The 22,102-nt window shown below is 38.7% G+C and overlaps 3 protein-coding genes across 3 annotated transcripts in view; 2 read left to right on the plus strand and 1 right to left on the minus strand.

Annotated features, from left to right (window-relative positions):
• The window catches only part of LOC110178455 (uncharacterized), a 62,390-nt gene extending 47,687 nt beyond the window's left edge, over window positions 1-14,703 (minus strand). The window contains exon 1 of the mRNA XM_086837791.1: window positions 11,590-14,703. The gene's annotated coding sequence lies outside the window, so the exon portion shown is untranslated. The remainder of the gene's footprint in view (window positions 1-11,589) is intronic.
• A 2,728-nt stretch (window positions 14,704-17,431) lies between these two features.
• Window positions 17,432-18,699, plus strand: LOC110178495 (odorant receptor 59a). Its single transcript, XM_020945643.2, has 2 exons — window positions 17,432-18,156; window positions 18,219-18,699. The coding sequence occupies exons 1-2, from the start codon at window positions 17,432-17,434 to the stop codon at window positions 18,631-18,633; spliced, it is 1,140 nt and encodes a 379-aa protein (XP_020801302.2). The 3' UTR covers window positions 18,634-18,699.
• A 149-nt stretch (window positions 18,700-18,848) lies between these two features.
• On the plus strand, window positions 18,849-20,046 carry LOC110178494 (odorant receptor 59a-like). The gene is made up of 2 exons (XM_020945642.2): window positions 18,849-19,573; window positions 19,632-20,046. Exons 1-2 carry the CDS (start codon window positions 18,849-18,851, stop codon window positions 20,044-20,046), a joined length of 1,140 nt encoding a protein of 379 aa, XP_020801301.2.
• Window positions 20,047-22,102: the final 2,056 nt, after the last annotated feature.

A 22,102-nucleotide genomic window follows, 5' to 3' on the forward strand; every position in this document is an offset into this window, starting at 1 on the left:
CCAGCCCAGCATGCGGGCTGATGTAAACTCTCTGACAGCTCAACTTTCTCCCTTTTACCAGGTGCCCTGTCGTCACAGGTGAGTGGCTGGTGATGCAGGTAACCCGACCTGTGACCTGCCACCTGCCACCTCCCATCCCTCCCCTTATTCCACACACGTGTCCAGGATGTTTGAAAACTAACAATCCAATTTGAAGCGAAGAGCAATTGCATCTGCGAGTCGTTGGAGCAGGCGAATGTGCTTAGCCTGATTAATGCCAGACAACTTTAAGCTACAACTAGAAGATGGACTCTAGCACTAAAGTACAAGGATATAGAATACTTTTAATACAAATACATATTATTATTTAAACTCCTCACAGAGTTTTCTTTTGCTCCAAGCTAAACCCAAGAAAATGTCTCCTATAATCATATCCTATTTGCTGTTTTCAGTTCCTCCTTCTGTTTTTTTCTTCCTTGAAATTTATGCAAACACATTAACAAACTCAGTACATTTACTTTGCATGTTCGAGACACACACACACAGAGTGTGTTTGTTGTGTCCTTGTTGCTGCCAGTGACAAAGTTCCAGCGTTAAATGAAATTCGGGTAATTTTTCTGTCGTTGCCGGTGAAAAGAATGAAATGTCTTCTGACAGAAGAAGAAGAAACGGAAGCGGAAACGGAAAACCGTCAAACAGGGATTCAGGTAGAGAGGGTTTTGAGTTTTTTACAAGGTTGAAATAAGGAATGCTCTATGAAATGGTATTTAAATTAAAGAATTTATATTACAATAAGGTTTATTAATATGTGTTTTATGTTTTATTATTAAATTCTCTTTTTTTCATATATTCATTTCAATGCAAATGTAAGAGAGAAGCGGAATATGTTATCAAGTTTGACTTTAAATAAATTTTTATATGCGGTCTTACTACTTTTTTGTTTCAAATGTAAAGAGTTTCATTTTAATGCAACCTAAAAACATTTTCCATGAATTTTAAATGATTCTTGAATTTTGTAATATTTGTGAGTTATTTTACTACCTCATGTGGGGAATTCCCAGAAAGCAAACTACCATATATATTTTTTCCTAAAGTAAAGCTACCAAATATATTTCTTCCAAGAATGACACATTTCCCCAACAGATGTATATTTTTCCTTCCCAGAAGGAAAAACCAGCATAGTTTCCACACTTTTTTTTCTTGGCAAGAGCATCCCAAGAGGCTGGAATGAATATGGCGGCGCGACACCTTTTGCCACTTTTTTTCTTGTCCTGAAAGCTAAGTCCTTCGTCTTCGTCCTCGTCGTCGTCCTCGTCGTCAACTCATCAGCAGCACCACCTTTGTTAGGTAATTCACATTATGTGTCGGAAAAGAAAAAATTCACACAGAAGCAACAAACAAAAAGGCATGCCAGGAAAAAAAGAAGGAAGAAGAAATGCGAAAAAATGACATTTGACTTTTAAATTGGATAATTTTTTGTGACTACCTTTGGATGGCTGGTTGCCAATCAACGAAGAAAAAAAGGGAGAGTGTGACGGAGAGTTCTTTTGTCTTTAAAATCATTAAATTTAATTGATTTTGGGTCAAATGTTGACAAACATTAGCGACAAAGATTGATTAAAATTTCAATTTTCAAGCGCTGCAATCGAGTATTCGCGGCGCGCTGAAAAGTATGCTACGAACAAGACGCTTTCAATTTGCATAGAAATGATGCAGAAAGTAAACACACACGCGACACACACACACACACTGTCACTGTCTCATCTGGGGTGTGTTTTTTACCGCCACTAATACTAGCTACAAAAATCACATAAAACGCTAGCAAATTGCTCAGATTATGAGCCACTTGGGCATGGCTTTCCCGGCTTTTCCTCGAAGTGGAAAAGCCAAGCAAAAAACAGGGGCGGCATGGCATGTGCGCTGCGTTTTTATGAGCAGGCAAAACATGCTTTTGAGAATTTATGAAAAATAAAAATTGCAAAAGGCAGCCAGCGGAAGCTCTGTTTTTTAGCCGTTTTTCTTGCTATTTTTTCGCTCCCCTTCTGCGGCTTGCAAATGTTTCCTTCATTAGCTTCTATTTGTGGACTGCACCCGTAGGTCCTGGCCTGCCACGAGTTGAGTTCGGATGTATTTATTTATTTATTTGTTTGTTTGTCTATCTGTCTGTCTGATATTTTGTCGGGTTTCGTGTGTTATTTAAGCATTGGATATTTAATGAGGCGCCGCCTACACATGTTTTTCCAGTGACTAGGATTATCGCAGGCAGCTAAGGGATTTCGGATTCATATACATATTTTTGCTGAAGGTATTTTTAAGCAAAGATTAGTTTCTTAGAAAAAAAACTATTTCTATAAGCTTTCCGGGGTATTTTTATAATCAGAAGCTAGTAATTCTGTGAAGGAGTCATTTCCGACCCTATAAATCATATATATTCTTGATCAGCATGAACAGCCGAATCGATCTAGCTGGGTCCGGAAGAAATTTATTTTTTTCAAAATTTTTATATTATTTTAGGATAAATTTTACATTTATTAAATTTTTAAAATTTGATAAAATTTTAAATTTGTTAACTTCAAAAACGGAGTATGCAGATTTGTTAACCGTATAAAAACTAGCACAGAACAACTTTCAGAATTAAAATTAATGCATTTTTAGCTTAGTTATGAGTTTTTGAAACATTAATTTGTTAAAAAAAATTTTTCTATAAAAATATTGATAAATATAGGCTTAAAAAATGCTATTATCATATAAGTCAGAAGCTTAAAAGAAAGTGAAGGAGTCATTTCCGACCCTATGAATCATATATATTCTTGATCAGCACGAACAGCCGAGTCGATCTGGCTATATCCGGAAGAACATTTTTTTTTCAATATTTTTACAATTTTTTTAGGCCAAATTTTTCATTAATCAAAAGTTTTAAAATTTGTCAAAATTTGAAATTTGTAAACTTTAAAAACTGAGTATGCAGATTTGTTAACCCTATGAAAACTAGCACATAACAGCTTTCCGAATTAAAATTAATGCATTTTTAGCTTAGTTATGAGTTTTGAAACTTTGATTTGTTAGAACTTATTATTGTTATAATTTGTATTCTTTAAACCTTTTTTAATTGCGTTTCCTACCTAAAAAACCACAAAACTCAGCTAAAGTTGTTTTTATAAATTTACTCATATTTTTGTATATTTTATTTCATACACAAAATACCCACAAATAAAATTTTCACCTAAAAATGATATAAGAACCTGCTAACTTTAAATACATTTTCTAGTTTTCACCATTTTTTTGTTTAACTTTTTTCTCAAGCCTTGCTAAGTTGGTTACTTAAATATTATAACCATTTTTCACAATTTTTATATTGGTCTTTAATACTTTGCTTTTGGCTTTAACCAGAATTGTTCTACTTGGAAAATGAATAAATTTTTAAAAACATTTAACGAAACTTTCGGAAACTCAAACTTTAACGTGTTCCTCGAATTTCCTACTAAGTAGTCTTGGTTTTATAACTTTTACTGTAGCTTCTCCACCTGTTAGTAGGAAAAGTGTGAAAAAGATTACAGATTCATGGAAAATAGCGCAATATTCGATGGAAGAAAACTGATTATTGTTTACGAAACACGCGTCGAGAGGATATATACCCCAGGGATTAATTTCGCCCTTTTAATCAGATTCAAGTATAAAAAACGAAAATAAACCCAACAAAAACAACAGAAAACCAATGTAGAATAGTAGCAAGAACAAATGTTTTAACGTGTTATTCCAACATAATTGTTTTTTGTTTTTTGCTCCTTTTTTTTCGCTGAATTCAAGTACTTGCTATATATTGCATATATCCTTGTTGTGTGTACTTTCCCATTGTTTACCCAAGTTTCCTCTCGCATAATGGAATCCCCATGAAAATGGATTCGGATTTGCACGCAGCTTAAAGACACGGCGATAAGGATATGTGAGGCAAAAGGATCTGCAGGAGTGAGGAACCTCGCGTACGTGATGGCAGGGAAGCGAGTGCCAAATGGCAGATTATGTCGCCAGACATTAAATCACCGGCAGCAGGTAAAATATATATGCGATGCTTAAGCAAAATCAATTCTATTTATACGTGAGCGCATAAATTGCACAGTAACAGACTCGGCAAAACTCTGACGTGTGCCAGATGCCCGAAGCAATAGTCCGAGAGTGATGCGAAAGTGTCCTTTTTTTAGGGGGAAATTCAGTTCGATTGTATATTTAAGGAAATTCTTTAATAAATAGATTACTTTTTAAATACGATTTTAACCAGAAAGTAGTACAATATTAAATTAAATGGCTCAGAAAACCATAGATAATACGAAATGCATTGCATTCATATTCTTTTATTTATTTATTTATTTTTGTAACAGCATATTATTACATATTTATGCTATATATTTATATATAATAATATGTATCCCTTCTAATTTTGTTATATTTTGTTAAACTATCATTTAAAAAACATTATATTGATTGAAAATAGTCTAATGTTCTTCGTTTTAGAACATCTTCTCTGATTTGTAAAACCCAAACCCAAAATCCAACTTATTGCCATCACTTATAGCCAGGGCATTCAGCAATCGGGGCAGACAAACGCTACCATAATAAAATGGAGCTGTAGTCCTAATCCTGGCTTACAGGAGCAAAAGAATACACCTTGGGAACGGGACTAATACAGAGACCCATGGCGCAACTGTTTATTTCGAGGAGAATTTATAACCGGAATTATGTGCTCAGGAGGCGAATGCAAACAAAACTTTACACACACACACAACACATGGCAAATCAAAGTGAGTTTGTGTGTGTATGGAAAATGGGAAATTGCCAACACATTAGCTTGGTTTTGCATATATATATATACATATATACATATGTATATTAGAGCCTGGCAGGACATTTATAAATTTAATAAGCCCCCAAGCCTTTCCCAGAACGACTTATCCCAGGATTATGCTAATTATGAGTTTCGATTCCTTTGAAATGCATATTTAATGTGTGGAAACATATCCTCGGGGACTCGGGGGCAAAAAATAAAGCTATATTAATTGGGTTTTTGGAAATTTTTATGCGGTTGAAAATTAATTAAATGTAAAGCTAAATTTTAAAGCGCGAATTGAGGGTGAAAATAATCAACTTTAAAGCCTAGTTTTGTTTGGATTAATGCCCAAAGTTAAGCCCAACTAATTCCTTGGCTTAATATTCCAAACAATTCGCATTGACCTTGGCTCGATTTGGTCAATAAATTCGAAAGCCAGACTATGTCTAGCCAAAGGGAAAATGCCATATAACTCATACGCCCCGTGGAACGCTGCTTTAACTTGTGCCTATTGTTAATGGACTGCCTTGAAAGTTTGGCCTTTAAACCGAATCCTAATGGACAAAGTGTGTAGCCATAAATTGGCCAAAAGGAACTTTTTGTGCCGAATAAAAATAAAGAGCGCATAAAATATAAATATAAAATAAATACAAAAAAAAAAATGCAAAATAAACGAAGAAAGGCAAATGGCAGCGTGGCCCAAAGTGAAAGCCAAAGCTCAGTCAAATGGAATTTGCCCTAATTTATGGGCCTCGAAAAACATGAGAGCCAATATAAAACATGACGTTGCCCTTTTATTGACCAAACAGACGGCCAGAAAGGCAAATCGTCAGCATCAGGCCTAAAGAGGAGATTTCCTCAAATCCCATTTCCATCCGTCCCCATTCAAAGCAATTCGCTGGCGTTGCCAAAATAAAGTATATATATATAGAAAGAGCGGAATTGTACTAAAACTATTAACTAAATTATCGACAAGCGAAAAAAAGGGGGTTCGAAGTCAAGTATCGTAAAGATACCCAAGGATGACGCCATCGTTGGCCAAAAGTTTAAAGCCAACGCTGAGCGGAAATAACAAATGTTAAAAGCTCATCAATAACACTTCCTCTCTCTCTGGCGGGGATTTCCCTTTTTTGTATCGCCACCGAATTCTTTGGTATTTGTTCTCGTCTCTCGTTGTGTGTAATGTGATTTATGACATCGTTCTTTTTTCTTCTTTTATTTTTTGTGGCCGATCACGCTGCTTCCTCATGTATAAATAATCAAATCCAATTTTGTTAATGGCTCCGGGGACTGCTATCTGTTTAACCGAAAGAAAATTCACTTGATTTGGTCGCCGGGAATGGGAAACTTAAAGCCTTATAGGTACCCCGTAGCGTACCTATTTTAATTTCCTGCCCATGTCAATCAATTTGCGCCAGGACCTTGAACATGAAATGTCTCCTGTCTGGCGATGAAAGGAGTAAAGTGATGCTACACGTGCTGGTTTCCCAGAAAGACAGAGAGAGAAAGGCAGGTGAAAGGCAGCAGGGGAAGGACTTGTTTCCATCTGTTACATAACTTTCGGTTAACGCACTACCATCTACCATCTACCATCTAGATCAAGTGTCCTTCAGGCCTTTTTCCAAGGGTCATTTTCATTTGGTTTCGCTTTTATCGCAGCTCGTAAATTAATAAAAGCGGCGAACAAGTGAAGCAGCAATCAACGCATCAGGACAGGAGCAGAACAGAGCAGACGAACTGACGACAATGGCCACATTAAATAATACAGGCGAAAGGATACGAGTGTCCTTAAGCAGATGTGCCTGTGTGTGAGTACTTGAGCAGAAATAAACACAGACAGGCAGGACGCAAGACTTAAGAAAGAATGCAGAGAAAAAAGTCCTTCCAAAATAAAGGATAGTCTTTAATAGCTCTATTTATATCTAAAGAAAAAAGGTATAATTATTCACCAGAGCATTTTCTACAAGATATATATCTTATATATATACATACCTCTGAAACTAAAAGATTTCTTTCATAAATAATTTTTCCTTCAACTCTTCTCGATTGTCGTTTCCAGGAATACAATTCCGGCACCCACACACACACACTGTGTGTCTCCTGAAATAACCGTTGCTAAAGGTGGCAAGGATATTGGGGCGGGGGCGGTGGCGGTGGCGGGACCACGCCCACACGCACGACTTGTCAGTCAAGTGACGGTAAAACGCTTGTCTTTGCAGCCGCCTCCATGGCATTGTCCTTTGTGCCAGGACAATACGGCACTGTGACTGCGGGTGACTCTGGGTCACACACAAATGACAATTTAAGAGGACAATTTTCGCGCTCGCGCGTGTCCTTGGTGGGTAGAAAGTCTGCCTTCAGCCATCAACCTTGACACCTGACTTGACTGTTGCCGAGCCGAGCTTCAATTGGAGCCAAAGTTACGCCAAGCCAAGGAAGTTGCCAGTTGGTGGGGGGTCAGGTTTTAAAACCTGACAAATGATACGCCTGGCAGTGAAAGTTTTGCACTTTACCAGTTTTCCACTGGCCCAGGTTCCCCCGTTTTCCACATTTCCCTCCCATGTAACTAAGTGCAGCCTTGCCTCTTGCCTTTGTCTTGGCCGCTTCATAGGCAGCTTAAAAGTTGCCGCTGACAACTGTCGCCATAATTCACTTTTACAGGACCACCGAGCAACCCTTTTTGCCACAGGACCACAGGGAATAAAAACTAGTGACAGTGCTGCACTTTAAATAAATCGATCAATTTAAAGGGATTTCGTTTCCTAAAATATATCTACAACTCTTTGAAAAGCCTTGCCAAAAGTATCGGGGATATTTTCACTCTCAAATTTGTAGAAGAAGATTAATCACCATCTCCACCACTATCGATGTTAACACTAGGTACCCCTAGGACAGACTGAGGTCGCGGCGATCGGAGCACCTCTATTTATACTTCCCCATCAATGATACCAGAGAAAGAGAGCGAGAGGGAAAGAGCTACCTCTGCAGCTGCAACAGAGAGAGATAGAGCGTAAGCGCCATCTCTAGAGCTGCAACAGAGGGAGGCAGACATACCAAGTGTTACTGTGAGTAAGAAAGAGAGCGAGAGGCAGAGGCTTACAGAGGCATATAAAAAGAGAAGGCGAGAGTAAGCTATTCACTGCCAGTACAATATTATATTATTATAATTAATTTATTATTATTTTATAAAATATTAATATACATATTCTTGAAATCGAAATTTTTATATGTTATTATTAATTATTATTATAATTATATATGATAATATATATACAAATTTCGATTGCAGAGGAATATGTAATTTGTATCAATGAAGGAGCCGTTTCCTATAGGGTCGGAAATAGAAATTCATATTTATTCTTGATCAGCATTAACTGGCGAATCTTTCCAATTTTCGAATTTGTGGAATTTAAAATCTCTTCAAAATCAGGAAATTGTTGATTTAGACCTTTTCTTAAATCAACTTGCAATTGTCGAGAGATTTTCCCTGTCAAGATACAAAATATTTCTAGTAAGCCGAGTTCCGCTTTGGAATATTTGTTCTTAACTTTTCCTTCTCGGTGTGTAGGGCTGGAGAAAGTTGGTAACGACACTTGGCCAAACAAGTTCTTGGGAAAACGTCTGGGGAGGTGAGCAATAAAACTTTCCCCTCTCCGCCTTCATCCTGCCTTTTGGCCATTTGTTATTTAGAGAGACCGCAGCAATTGTTGCCATTTGCAAGCGTTTCAATCACGGCCAGGCAAAAAGGGAAACCTTGGCTCAAAGCACCTGCTGCCTATGGCCAGAACAAAAAAAAAGAACATGAAAGGAGAGAAAAATATAGCAGAGAAAGGCGCTGAAAGAAAGGCACAAATCATCTGCAGGGACAGCAGGAAAACTGGCTGGGAAAGCCTCGACTCAACTTTGGCATTCGATGGCAATTAATCTGTCATTCGAATGTTGTTTTTTGTTCGTTTTTACTTCTCCCTTTGTTGTTAACTTGCCCCCAAAGGATTGGCATTCTTGTGGCCCAAATCATATATCGAGATATCTATTGACCAATCCTGGCACTGGGTCAAAGGATACTCAATCAGAGTCGGAGCTAAATAACCTTTTACCTACGAATTCAGAGACCTTAATTGGTGCTCAAAGCAAAGGCAAATCGTAAAAGCTAAATGCCATTAATGAGTTGACCTGTGTCTGTGTGGAGGCGTGATTTTCAGGCATTTAAAATCGCTTAAATAATTGATTTGTAATGGGCACACCGCAATCAAGGCCATTTAATTAATGCTTAACACGCCACAATCATAACTAATTTAATGGAAACGTCGGTGGAAGTCAAAAACAACAAGAATAACAAGAATTACAACTAAGTTGTTTAACAATTGGGCGTGCTGCTGGTGTCAACGCCTAGTTTAGTAGGCCTAAAAGATCAACATTTTGCGGGCCATTTTAATTGGTTCGCTGTCTGGTCAATTAGATTGATTGCCCCAGGGTTTGAGCTTAATTAATTGGTTGCATGTCACAAACACAATTGGAAACTAAATACTATTGGAGTAGTTTTCCCGAAAAGTATGCGCTTAAGTTTCCACACAACACACGTTGCCAGTGCATAATTAATAATTTCTACCCAGTTTGGCCAAAAGCCACTGACTGATTTAAGCCGATTTGGCGAGGCTTGCGAAAACACACACAAATCTGTATGCTTTAGGCTTAAATGCGAGTTTAGTCCATCAAATGAAGGCTTAAAGACAGACAGCTTAGGGTTCTTTTCCCATCCCTTCTCCCTCCCTCCGCAGTTGAGTTAATTTAATTTTTAATTACATTCTCGACAGCTTCTGTAACTGGTCAAATGCATCATCTGTGGGGTGAGATTAGGTGAAATCATAATTAAATAATATGTACACAGCCTCGGAGCTAAATGTATTGGCTGGCAACGCACGACGCATTTATAATTATAATGCCGAAAGGGGGATTAAGTCGGCGAATCGCAGAAATTATGCAAACTCAGTCGACTCACACACTCAGTCGACTCAGTTGACTCAGTCGACTCACTCACTCGCCGTTTGACCAATGTGGGAAGCCACAAGGATGTTTGCCCCATGGGAATTTTGTTTAAACGAATCTCTTCTATGTAACTTGAGCCCCGACACGTGTTTGCCTTTTTGATCAAAGTTTTTTTGTAGGCCATATTTTTATATCCTTTGCAGCTTGCTGGCTCTGCCTTATTTACATTAAATTCGTTGTCCGCGTCTGGAATATCTTGTAACTCCTAGAAGGGACTCAAAATACCAAGGAAAGCAAAAGGAAGCGTTAAATAAAAGCCGAATAAGTGGAGGCCAAAACAGCTGCCAACGGCCAACAGTGGGTGTAACTATTTGCCAGATGCTTTTGTTTTTGTTTGCCATTGTTGACAAGTACGCACTGGGAGAAAGGATACTGAAAGGATACCGAAATCTTTCAAATTCTGTGTTCTTTAAATTATATTTTTCAAACCTTTACTGAAAGTATAAAATATGCCTGCATAAATAGTTGTAATTCTCTTCCAAATAGATAGCAAACTTTTCTAAAAAACTTCAAAGTCTGTTAAGTTATCTGCCATAATGCACACACAGAGGAGCCACAGAGAAAGCAGAAATAATTCAAGTTACTCGCCTGAGGCCAAACTCAAACTGCTCTTTTTTCACATAGTTTTCAACCAGATGAGGGTATAGTTTTCTCCGACTGTATGCAAATAGGTTGGAGTAACTGAAACTGGCAGGGACACCCCTGGCAGGAGCACAGTATCCAGATCCGGAGTCGCATCCTTCGCAGCATGGGTCAATGGCAAACTGCAGGCATCAGCAGGAGGCTGGGCAAATTTGCATTCATAAAGCAGAAGCGCCCAGTTAGCCCATTTGTATGCAAAGTGAAGTCTAAACGGATGAACTGAGCTGGGGCAAGTAAACAGCAAGTGCCACAACCTGCCACGAATTAAAACAATGTCCTGGAAAAGGATTCTCGGGAATTAACTCGAACGAAGAAGCGTTTCATCTGAATCTGCTGACAGCAGCAGCAAAGGAGGTATAATTTCTTCATTTGTGGCAAAAAGGGGAACCAAAATTAATTGGTGCCACCATCAAAAAAGAACTTTTTTCTGGATTGAAGCCTTGGAAATACAATTTCACACTTGGCCTGGCAGCGAGCACACGGCGTATGAGTGATATGGAAGGCCTCCTAATTAATTGACTTCTGTGTGTGTATGAACTCGCAGTGCCCAGTGCCCAGTGCCCAGTAGGATGTGGAAAGAATGGAATTCATTATTTACTTTCACTCTCACACAGCACCCGTGGAGTCCTTTGTTATTGGTCCTTTTCGTTGCATCCCAAGGCAGCAGTATTTTTCAAGCTGAAAGCGCTCTCACTGCAGGCAGATGATAATTTTATTTTATTTTATTTTATTTTATATACTATATTTTTTTGGGCTCGTCTACCCAACACATGTCCTGGCATTTAAGCCCTTAACGCCGCCATGAATGCAGGCGGACAATTGAATGGAACTGCAAAGGGGATTGGCATAAGCTGTTGTCTGGACAATGGCATTACGTATACGCCCCGTCGGCAGGCATTCGCTTAAACAATTAGCCAAGCATTTAAAGTCAAGCTCTGAATGCATTTGGAATTTGAATTCAATTTGAATTTCATGTGGTTTCCAAAGTAATTATTAGTTTTTGGAACAGCTGTTATTATCAAAAGCATATGATAACAATGAAGAAATCACCAAAAATATTCCATGGAATAGCACATTTATTCAAAGGTATTTCCACTTACCCTTGGGGTGTAGTCCAAATATTATTCTTTGTGCCAAACCGAACTGGTTTCTGAGTATTATTTTTTCTGGGTTTTTTTTGGTAAGCTCTCACGGTTGTATTGATTTATTTTCTGCAAATTGTCACTGCTGTCATTTTGCACAGATTTTTCGGTTTCGCAAAGATTCACTTCGCTCGCGATCTGTAACTCGAAGATGGATTCAAACCGGAATGTGGTCCTCAAGAGTATATTCCTGGTTTATCTCGGATGGGCAGACACAACCACAACCACGCCGCGACGCGATTCAGAACGAACTGCGGCTCCGAAGCGCAGATCCTACGTCAACTTCGGCCATTCGGAAACTCACCTCAATACGACCCGAAGTCCGAATCCGAAGTCCGAATCCGAAATCCGAATCCGAATCCGAGTTTGATTCCAAGTCCGAGGCGTGGCGATGCTCGGCGTGCCCCTTTGTGGGTCTGTGGAGCAGCAGGGAAAAGTGAAAGCTGTTGAGGCAGGTTAGTGTTCCGCTCTCTCCGTGGAAAAGAGAGAGAGAGAGAGACAGAGAGAGAGAGAGAGCATTGTGTCGCCTTCCAGCGATGTTTCTGATTAGACTGGAAGCGGCGGTTGATAAGCCTCAAAGGCAAAGGATAACTGTTGCATGTAACTTCGAGGGAAGAGAGTATATTGAGTTTGAAGTTGGAATTGAGAGTTGTGATAAGAAAATCATAAATAAAGGGGAAATATAAGCCTTATGATATATGATTAATGATTATGATGAGTCAAAGAACCCAATTTTAAAGGAAAATAAATAAATAAACATTTTACATTGAAAGCTAAATGAAAAGAATTATAAGCAATAAAAATGTATAATGTATTTTCTAATAATTTTATAATTTATTTTAGAATTTATTTTATAATTATATAAAAAAAAGTTATATAAAAACAATTTTAATACAATTTGTGTACTTGCGGGGTATTATATAGTCAAAAGCTTAAAACTCAGTGAAGGACTCATTTCTGACCCTATAAATCATATATATTCTTGGTCAGCACGAGCAGCCGAATTGATCTAGCCATATTCGGAAGAAATTTATTTTTTTTCGAGAATTTTATAATTTTTTTAGGTCAAATTTTACATTAATAAAATTTTTAAAATTTGTCAAAAATTGAAATTTGTAAACTTTTAAAACTGAAGATGCAGATTTGTTAACCTCGTAAAAACTAGCACAGAACAGCAATCCGAATTGAAATTAATGCAGTTTTGGCTGTTATCGAGTTTTTTAAACTTTAATTTGTTGAAAAATTTGTCATATAATAAAATAACAAATATATGCAAAGAATGGTATTATCATTTTAGTCTGAAGCTTAAAATGCAGTGAAGGAATCATTTCCGACCCTATAAATCATATATTTTATTGATCAGCACGAACAGTCGAGTAGATCTAGATATATCCGAAAGAAATTTATTTATTTTCAAAATTTTCACATTTAGTTACTGGCTGCTCATAGTCAATTACTGGTCATAGTTAATTACTGATCATAGTTCTATAAATCGTCCGATTGTTCCTATGGCAGTTATATATGTGTATATATATATAGTCAACCGATTCGCCATTCTTCGACTTATATACTAGTAAAATTATGAAGAAGAATAACTCCATAGTTTTAGTTAAATAGCTTAAATTTGTTCCAAAACAAATCTCGCACATCTGTGCATAAAATTCCCAACTGGTTCTAACATCCCCGGAACGAAGTGACTTCTACCAGCCAGGTCCCAGATATGTGTTGTGTTACAAAAGTTGCAAGTCATTGTTTATTAGTGTTCAAAGTGAGTAACTGATCATACAGTCTTACTAGTCAAAGATACTTACTGATTAGAGTTACTTATGATACTTGCTAGATAAAGTAAAAATAGTCTTCGATTGAAGAACAATCTAGCATACATGGCGTATACTTAACGTGAAAACCCTTAAATTAAGTATACGCAATGTGTGCCTTAAGGAAGAATAGATTAGAAACTTATAAAGATGACTAAATTCTGTTAAAAAACAGGTTTAGCAATTAAACTATAGTTATAATTATAATTATAAGATCGAAAAATTGGTCGAAACGTTGAACAAAATTTAAAATTTTTACTTGTTAAACTGAGTACGTATTAATCTAATAAAAACTACCATAAGGCTGCTTTCCGAATTAAAACTAATGCTTTTTTGGCAAAGTTGTGATCGATTCTGTCCTCTGATCCAATTATTATAAACTGGAAGAGTATACAAGCTTCGGCTTTCCAAAGTTTGCTGCTATGCTTAAAGTAAAATAATGTAAATTAATTGTTTATTGCTTTTATAAATGTGCTTTTTAATACAATAAATACCAATTTCTTTTTTGCTTGAATTAAAATTGAATCAAATTGATTACTTGTTACTTCCACACTTAAATTATTTAAATTCCAATCTAGTTAATTTTCCATTCAATATAAACTTTAAAAAATCTTTATAAATTAAAACTCTAGTTTGTATTTTTTTGAAATGTATTTATTAAATTCAATTCCTGTCAAATTTCGATGTTTTCTTCGTCCAAGCAAGGACATGCGCACTAGCACAAAGGACTCTCCTCTGTGTCACAGCTGTTCAACAGTGTCCGGCATTCCGGTGAAATCGTGGTGAGTTCGGCTTCTGGAATTGCCACTGATAAGAATCGCTGATAAGAATGCATTACGGCAACTGAAGCCGCAACAAAAGCAACACGTTTCTTTTGCCATTGCAATTGCATAAGGGTTCTGTCATCATTATCATCTTGTGGTCTCTGCGGATGGAGGATGCTGCAGGAAGGGAAGGGACGGATGGGAAAACTAGTAAATCCAATGGAGACGTTCGTACGTAGTTAAACCACAAAATGAGCAACGCTGCAGACGCAATTAATGCGCAACGTTTTACAATTAGCGAACTGGCCCAATTATGCAGCTTTTCCCCGGCATTAACCCCTTGGATGCAACCTGCACAGCCGCCGTCGTCGTGAATCTTGCTTGATGCTTTTTCGCACACTTTTGCCACGGGGGAATGGGATTTTAATAGGAAATTCATGGCCGTCGTGACCGCTTGTGGAACCTGAATGCTGGGATGCTGGGATGCTGTGGTACTGGGGTGCCTTTTAATTATGATAATTACATTGTTGTCGTTCTCATTTGCTGACAGCAGCTGGGCCTCCGCCGCAGCGCTGCGATCTCAGTCGTTAGACAAGAGCGGTCCCCCGAAAATACATTTCCCGGAAAGAGTGCATGTTTAATGAAAACTGCACATGATGGTCGCCGTCAGGCTAAAACATAAATTATGGAGTCAGTTTTAGGGGAGGACAAATCTAAAAATGCTCAATTTGGAACACATTTTGGGTCTTTAGAAAGTTGTTAAAGGTTTAGTTGCATTTAAAACCTTACTCTTTGAGTCATTTCGATTCATGACAATGCTAAAAATATTGTTGATTTCTTTTGATTTTAAATATTGAACAAGTTGTACAACTTCCTTTAATTATTCAAAAATAATAATAATAATAACAATAATAATATATCTGACAATTTTGTAGGTAATGATAATTATTATTTTTAATATTTTTTTCAATTATTGTCAACTGAAAAATTTCTTGTCTCCATTTATTTTTATATTATAAAATTCATTTTGTTTTTATACCCTTACGGGGTAAAAGTATTAATTTTGATCAGAAGCTTGTAACGCAGTGAAGGAACCATTTCCGACCCTATAAATCATATATATTCTTGATCAGCACGAACAGCCAAATCGATCTAGCTGGGTCCGGAAGAAAATTTAATTTTTCAAAATATTTTTCAATTTTTTAGTCCAAATTTTACATTAATCAAATATTTGAAATTTGACAAAATTTGAAATTTGTAAACTTTAAAAATTGAATATGCAGATTTGTTAACCCTATGAAAACTAGCTCAAAACAGCTTTCCGAATTAAAATTAATGCATTTTTTGGCTTAGTTATGAAATTTTTAAAATTTGATTTGTTGAAAAAATTGTCATATAAAAATATAGGCTAAAAAATGGTATTATCATTTTAGTCAGAAGCTTAAAACGCAGTGAAGAAACCATTTTCGACCCTATAAATCATATATATTCTTGATCAGCACGAACAGCCGAATCGATCTAGCTGGGTCCGGAAGAAAATTTAATTTTTCAAAATATTTTCCAATTTTTTAGTCCAAATCTTACATTAATCAAAGATTTGAAATTTGACAAAATTTGAAATTTGTAAACTTTAAAAACTGAGTATGCAGATTTGTTAACCCTATGAAAACTAGCACAGAACAACTTTCCGAATTAAAATAAACGCATTTTTGGTTTAGTTATGAAATTTTTAAAATTTGATTTGTTGAAATAACTGTCATATAAAAATATTGATAAATAGGCTAAAAAATGGTATTGTAATTTTAGTCAAATTTGAAACACAGTGAAGGAACCAATTAAATAACTTTAAAACAATACGCAAGTGTATAAAAACTTCTACTACTTCTACTACTTTAGTTTCCTTTCTGTCTTTTCAAATAAACAAAAGCTAGTTTCCCCCGACTGCCGTCATGGCATTATTTTCCCACTAAATCAACTTTGTCGCGTTGAGTGGTAATTATGTTTCCGCTGAATTTCGGATCTAAATCTCTCAACATTAATTAAGTTATGGCAACCAAAATTCGAATACATTCTAGAGGGAAAGGACGAATTTCGTGGCGAAAAATAAAATGTGGAAATATTCAGCAATTAAGACTTTAGCGAGCTGTGCGATGCGTTTAGATGCGTTTTGCGCATGTTTGCAAATATTTGCAATGCCAGCGGCAGCGTTGAGTTTGTTTTGGCCCCATTTTAGCGTCGGATTTTTCCGGAATTTCCCTGCCATTTGGATGCCGTCGACATCGTCGCATGCAACAATTTATGGGGCTGTCAACAATATGGCAACATGTTTTTTGCCCAGCGCCTGGACATGCTAATTGCATGCACCATGTGGAAATATCAAGTGAGTCGCGTTGAAATTTTTACGAAGCGAATAATTTAATGCGCCATAAATTCGCATGGAGTGTGTGTTAGTGTTAGTGTGAGTGTAAGTGTGTGTCTGTGTAGGCTTGTAAAATTGACAGCGAGTGAGCCATAAATTCTGTAGCATACTTTTTAGCACACAAATTTTGACAGAAAAACCGCTGACAAAAGCAGACAGAGGACACAGAGCAAATGCAAATGCAAAATGAGCCATGAGACGAGGACCATACAGATTTTTGTGTGTCAGTTTTATTAATTATAAAACCAGCGGCCGCGTAACATGAGAGCTTTGCTCAAAAGTATAGAATGACATCTGCATTACTTTGCAATTCATTTGCACATTTTTCGCTGAAATTCACGGGTAGTGAAAATTGTTGGTCAACAAAAGTAGTGAATGTGAGCTGGGAAAATTATCCATTTTTGCAGAATTATTATTCACTTTTTGTTCTTTACCTTAAACAGTTTTAGTACATACTTTTGGGAAATATTAATTTCATTTGAAATTTTCTTTAACAATATTGGGTCTGATTCAATGAGCTTTTCCCACGAATTCTACGTTTGACGAGTGCTTGCTTTGACTACCCATTGAAGAGTGTTCGTCTGACCTCAAATTGAGTTCAATTTTAATTGAAATTTCACGAAGCTCGAAGTGGGAAGCCCCTTTGGTACCTTTGGCAGGTGGTTGTCATAATTCCTAATTGTTGTGACCACGCAAGCCTAATTATATAATTAAACAATCAGCCGCAATTAGGGTAACACCAAGGAGGACTATTTAAGGGGCAGCCCCCATAAGTTTGAAAGGTAACAAGTCAAGGAGACATGGCCGAGGTCACAGTCAACAGTCTAGAGTTCTTTGGCAGCCACTGGACAGCCTGGCGGGTCCTGGGAGTGGCCCCGCACCGCATCGGGTCCTGGAGGAACCTCTACCTCTGCTACAGTGTCCTGCTCAACCTGCTGGTCACCCTGTGCTATCCCCTGCACCTGGGCATGTCGCTCTTTCGGAACAGAACCCTCACCGAGGACATCCTCAACCTGACCACTTTTGCCACCTGCACGGCCTGTTCGGTGAAGTGTTTGATCTACGCCTGGAACATCAAGGATGTGGCGGAAATGGAGCGCCTGCTGCTGCTGCTGGACAATAGGGTTGCGGGTCCAGAGCAGAAGCGGGTCTACGGAGAGGTCAGAGTGCAGCTCCGCAATGTCCTGTACGTCTTCATTGGCATCTACCTGCCCTGCGCCCTCTTTGCGGAGCTCTCGTTCGTGTTCAAGGAGGAGCGGGGTCTGATGTATCCTGCGTGGTTTCCCTTCGATTGGCTGAACTCCACGCGGAATTACTATATAGCAAATGTGTATCAGATTGTGGGCATATCCTACCAGCTTTTGCAGAACTATGTCAGCGACTGCTTTCCGGCTGTCGTCCTTTGCCTGATTTCCTCGCACATTAAGATGCTGTACAAACGATTCGAGGAGGTTGGCATGGATCCGGAAAGGAATTCAGAGAAGGATCTGGAGGAATGCATCACGGATCACAAGCGATTGCTAGAGTGAGCTGAATAGGGAAAACTTTTTATAATTAATACTATATAGTTTGTTGTACATTTCCCAGACTTTTTCGTCGTATTGAGACCTTCATATCCTTGCCCATGTTCATTCAGTTCGCGGTAACCGCCTTGAATGTCTGCATTGGCATTGCCGGTTTGGTTTTCTTCGTAACTGAACCCATGGCCAGGATGTATTTTATCTTTTACTCCATGGCCATGCCCCTACAGATATTCCCATCATGCTACTTTGGCACAGACAATGAATATTGGTTCGGAAAACTTCATTATGCAGCTTTTAGTTGCAATTGGCATACTCAGAACCGAAGTTTTAAGAGGAAAATGATGCTTTTTGTGGAGCAATCCTTGAAGAAAAGCACAGCCGTGGCTGGTGGCATGTTTCGCATCCATCTGGACACATTTTTCTCGACCCTAAAGGGAGCATACTCCTTGTTCACCATTATTATAAGGATGCGGAAGTAAGGATGCTTATTGCCATATTTAAATTTGGTATCAATAGAAGATCAATAAATGTTTACCATACTTAAATTTAAAGTACCTCTAACCTATATTCTCAATATAAAAATAGAGTGAAATTAATTACTAGAACCACGCACACTCATTTCTAAAATTGGCAACTAAAAAATAGTATTTAAGCAAAGAACCCGGCAATGTTAGAGCTGAGAAATCGACGAAACATGGCCGAGGAGACAGTCAACAGTCTGATATTCCTAAGAAGCCACTGGACAGCCTGGCGGGTCCTTGGAGTAGCCCATCAACGCATCGAGTCCTGGAGGAACCTGTACATCGGCTATGGGATCATTCTGAACCTGCTGGTCACTCTGTGCTATCCCTTTCACCTGGGCATGTCGCTCTTTCAAAACCGTACCCTCACCGAAGACATCCTCAATTTGACCACCTTTGTGACCTGCACTGCCTGCTCATTAAAGTGCTTGATCTATGCCTATAATCTCAAGGATGTGATGGAAATGGAACGACTCTTAAGTCTCCTGGATGAACGGGTAAAAGGTCCTGGACAGAGAGCGATTTATGGCAAGGTCAAGGTGCAACTACGCAATGTCCTGTACATTTTCATTGGCATTTACCTGCCCATCGCCTTTTTCGCCGAACTCTCCTTTCTCCGCAAGGAGGAGCGGGGATTGATGTATCCCGCCTGGTTTCCCTTCGACTGGATGAACTCCACGAGGAACTTTTGCATAGCAAATGTGTATCAAATTGTGGGGATATCCTTTCAGCTTTTACAGAATTATGTCAGCGATTGCTTTCCGGCTGTGGTCCTTTGCCTGATTTCCTCGCACATTAAAATGTTGTATAAGAGACTCGAAGACGTTGGCATGGATCCCGAGGAAGACCCTGAAAAGGAGCTGGAAGCGTGCATCACGGATCACAAGAGATTAATTAAGTAAGTGACATTTTGTGGAGCTTTTGAACGAATGTGAACATTCTGAAATATTTCCCAGACTCTTTCGGTGCCTTGAGGCCTTCATATCCTTGCCCATGTTCATTCAGTTTACGGTGACAGCTTTGAATGTCTGCATTGGCATTGCAGCTTTGGTTTTCTTTGTCTCCGAACCCATGGCCAGGATTTATCTTATATTCTACTCGATGGCCATGCCCCTTCAGATATTCCCATCCTGCTATTTTGGCACAGACAATGAATATTGGTTCGGAAAACTCCATTATGCAGCTTTTAGTTGCAATTGGCACTCTCAGAATCGGAGTTTCAAGAGGAAAATGATGCTCTTCGTTGAGCAATCGCTGAGAAAGATCACAGCTATGGCTGGGGGCATGCTTCGCGTTCATCTAGACACATTTTTCTCGACCCTCAAAGGAGCTTACTCTCTATTTACACTCATTATTCGGTTGAGGAAGTAGTAAACTCTTCCTATGAAGACTTTAAGATCCCATTCCGAGATGCTGTATTGCTGGATATAAATATAAAATATATATATAAATGCTTTACTTTACAGGATGAGTAAATATATATCCTTCAGTCGCTTAGGAAACTGTATTAAGTGTAACTACCATGATCTTTCCAAACAAACTTCCCCTCCCCAAGACTCTAATGGACTGTCTTTGTAACCGTAAGCCATTTGTCATATTTTCCTTCAAAATGGCGGCCTTGCTACTTCCGTTGTAGCACTCAAAACGGAAGTCACAGAATTGACCGTAATGGGAGTTAATAGAACGTTTATTGGTAATTGATTTTAGGACAGAAATGCTACAGATTTTTACTAAAATTCTCTTCTCCTCGTTACGTATACGCCACGTGTGCCAGATGGACCGACCTACTAACTGGTCTCCGTCGCTAATTGAATCACTCTGAGAAAATTTACATAAGACAGTCGTCAGTCGACAAGTAAATCAATTGCTCAACCAGGATAACAAGACTTGAGCCGAACGCCATTGCCCGCTTATTTATTTGCACAAGCGATAAGACATTAAAAGACTTTTGCCTTTGCCTTTGCCTTTCGAATCGCAGGAAATCGTAGCCAGAGTCGGTAATGCGCTTAAGTCCAGGCAAAGACCGTCTTGGATCTGCTGTAAAATGGACCCAGGAAGAGTCCAATGCAAAGGAGAAAAAGGGAACCAGAATTTATAGCTGGCAAAAAGGAACTAAAGAGCAGCCTGGGTGTGACTTTGTATTCCAATCGATTTGATGACCATGTAGTTGGGGCCGCATCTAAAGTTGATTTGAATTTATTACGGAACGCATTTTCCTCTGTTTGCCGCCTAATTCCCCAAGCCGAGCACGTACTGTATTCCCAGGATTCTCGGGATGGCTAAGCCCAAACCCAAACCCAAACCCTAAACTCCTGCTCATGCTTAATTTTTAATCAAAACAAGCAACAACTCAAACTGCCAAAGCCGTTTTGTGTTCCAGTTTTAGCCTCACTCTCTTGGCCAGCATTTAGCAGACTCAGCTGTTTGCCGACAGCCGGAAATTGTATTTGGTCACTTGGCTCATTTCGTGAGGACCTCGTCACCGCCATCATCATTATCATCATCATTTCCCGTACTTATCATCTCCCCCTAGCTGAGTCCATTGCACTTGGCGGGGGGAAGGAAAGATGACTTAAGTTAGTTGGAAAAGCAGACCTGTGCACTTGGAAAAAGAGAAAAGAAGTCTCTGTGGAAAAGCAGGACTATTATTCTAAGAAACTAATGAATGTGTTCAGCTGAAACTACATCTTCTCCCTGTGTAACCGAAACCCAAATTCAAATGTATTCATATCTACCAGAAAAACCAGTATTTTCCCCGCCGTGCAGAGCACTCAGCTGGAGTGGCTCATTGGCCACTTTCCCGGCAACCGAATGTAATTTGTTGTTAAGCAGAATGTAATACGGTTGCAATGGCAGTTCCTGCTCCTCCACATTCGTTGCCCTGACATCCTTAAGTAGTCAAAGGATGAGCATGGCTCATGACCATGGCTTCGTCCTTGAGCGAGAAGTGGTTACATACGTGAGGCACTCGTGTTGAGGAACCACAGAGCCCAACAGGTGCGGCAAATCAATTTCCTTCGACTAAACCTATTGGTTGGCAAACTTTTCATTTAATTAGCAACAATCGGTGGACGGACGGAGGAGGCAGTAACTAAATCCCAACTTCAGTGGCTTTGACTCGAAATTAATAGTTGGCACACTCGAAAGTCTGTCTGTGGGCCTCTCCTCCAAGTTTCAAATTCTGCAAAGTAAATCAAAAGAAAAATTGCCCGAAAACTTTTGTCAATGGCTTAACTTGGCCAACAGCCACATGCGACCGTAGGATGGAGTGGCGCAGGGGAAAGTGGGGGCAACAGGACATCTGCAGCACGGTGTACTCAAGTAAATTACAAGCTTTCATAGTCCTGGCATATTTAACCACAGCTATGTATGTCGTAGTAGTGTTGTTCTCTCACACATGGGCCTGCACTGGGGGAAATCGGGGAAA

The sequence above is a fragment of the Drosophila serrata genome, unplaced genomic scaffold (genome assembly GCF_035046125.1).
Source record: "Drosophila serrata isolate PLE 108 unplaced genomic scaffold, ASM3504612v1 contig_334, whole genome shotgun sequence".
NCBI classification, from domain to species: Eukaryota; Metazoa; Arthropoda; class Insecta; order Diptera; family Drosophilidae; genus Drosophila; species Drosophila serrata.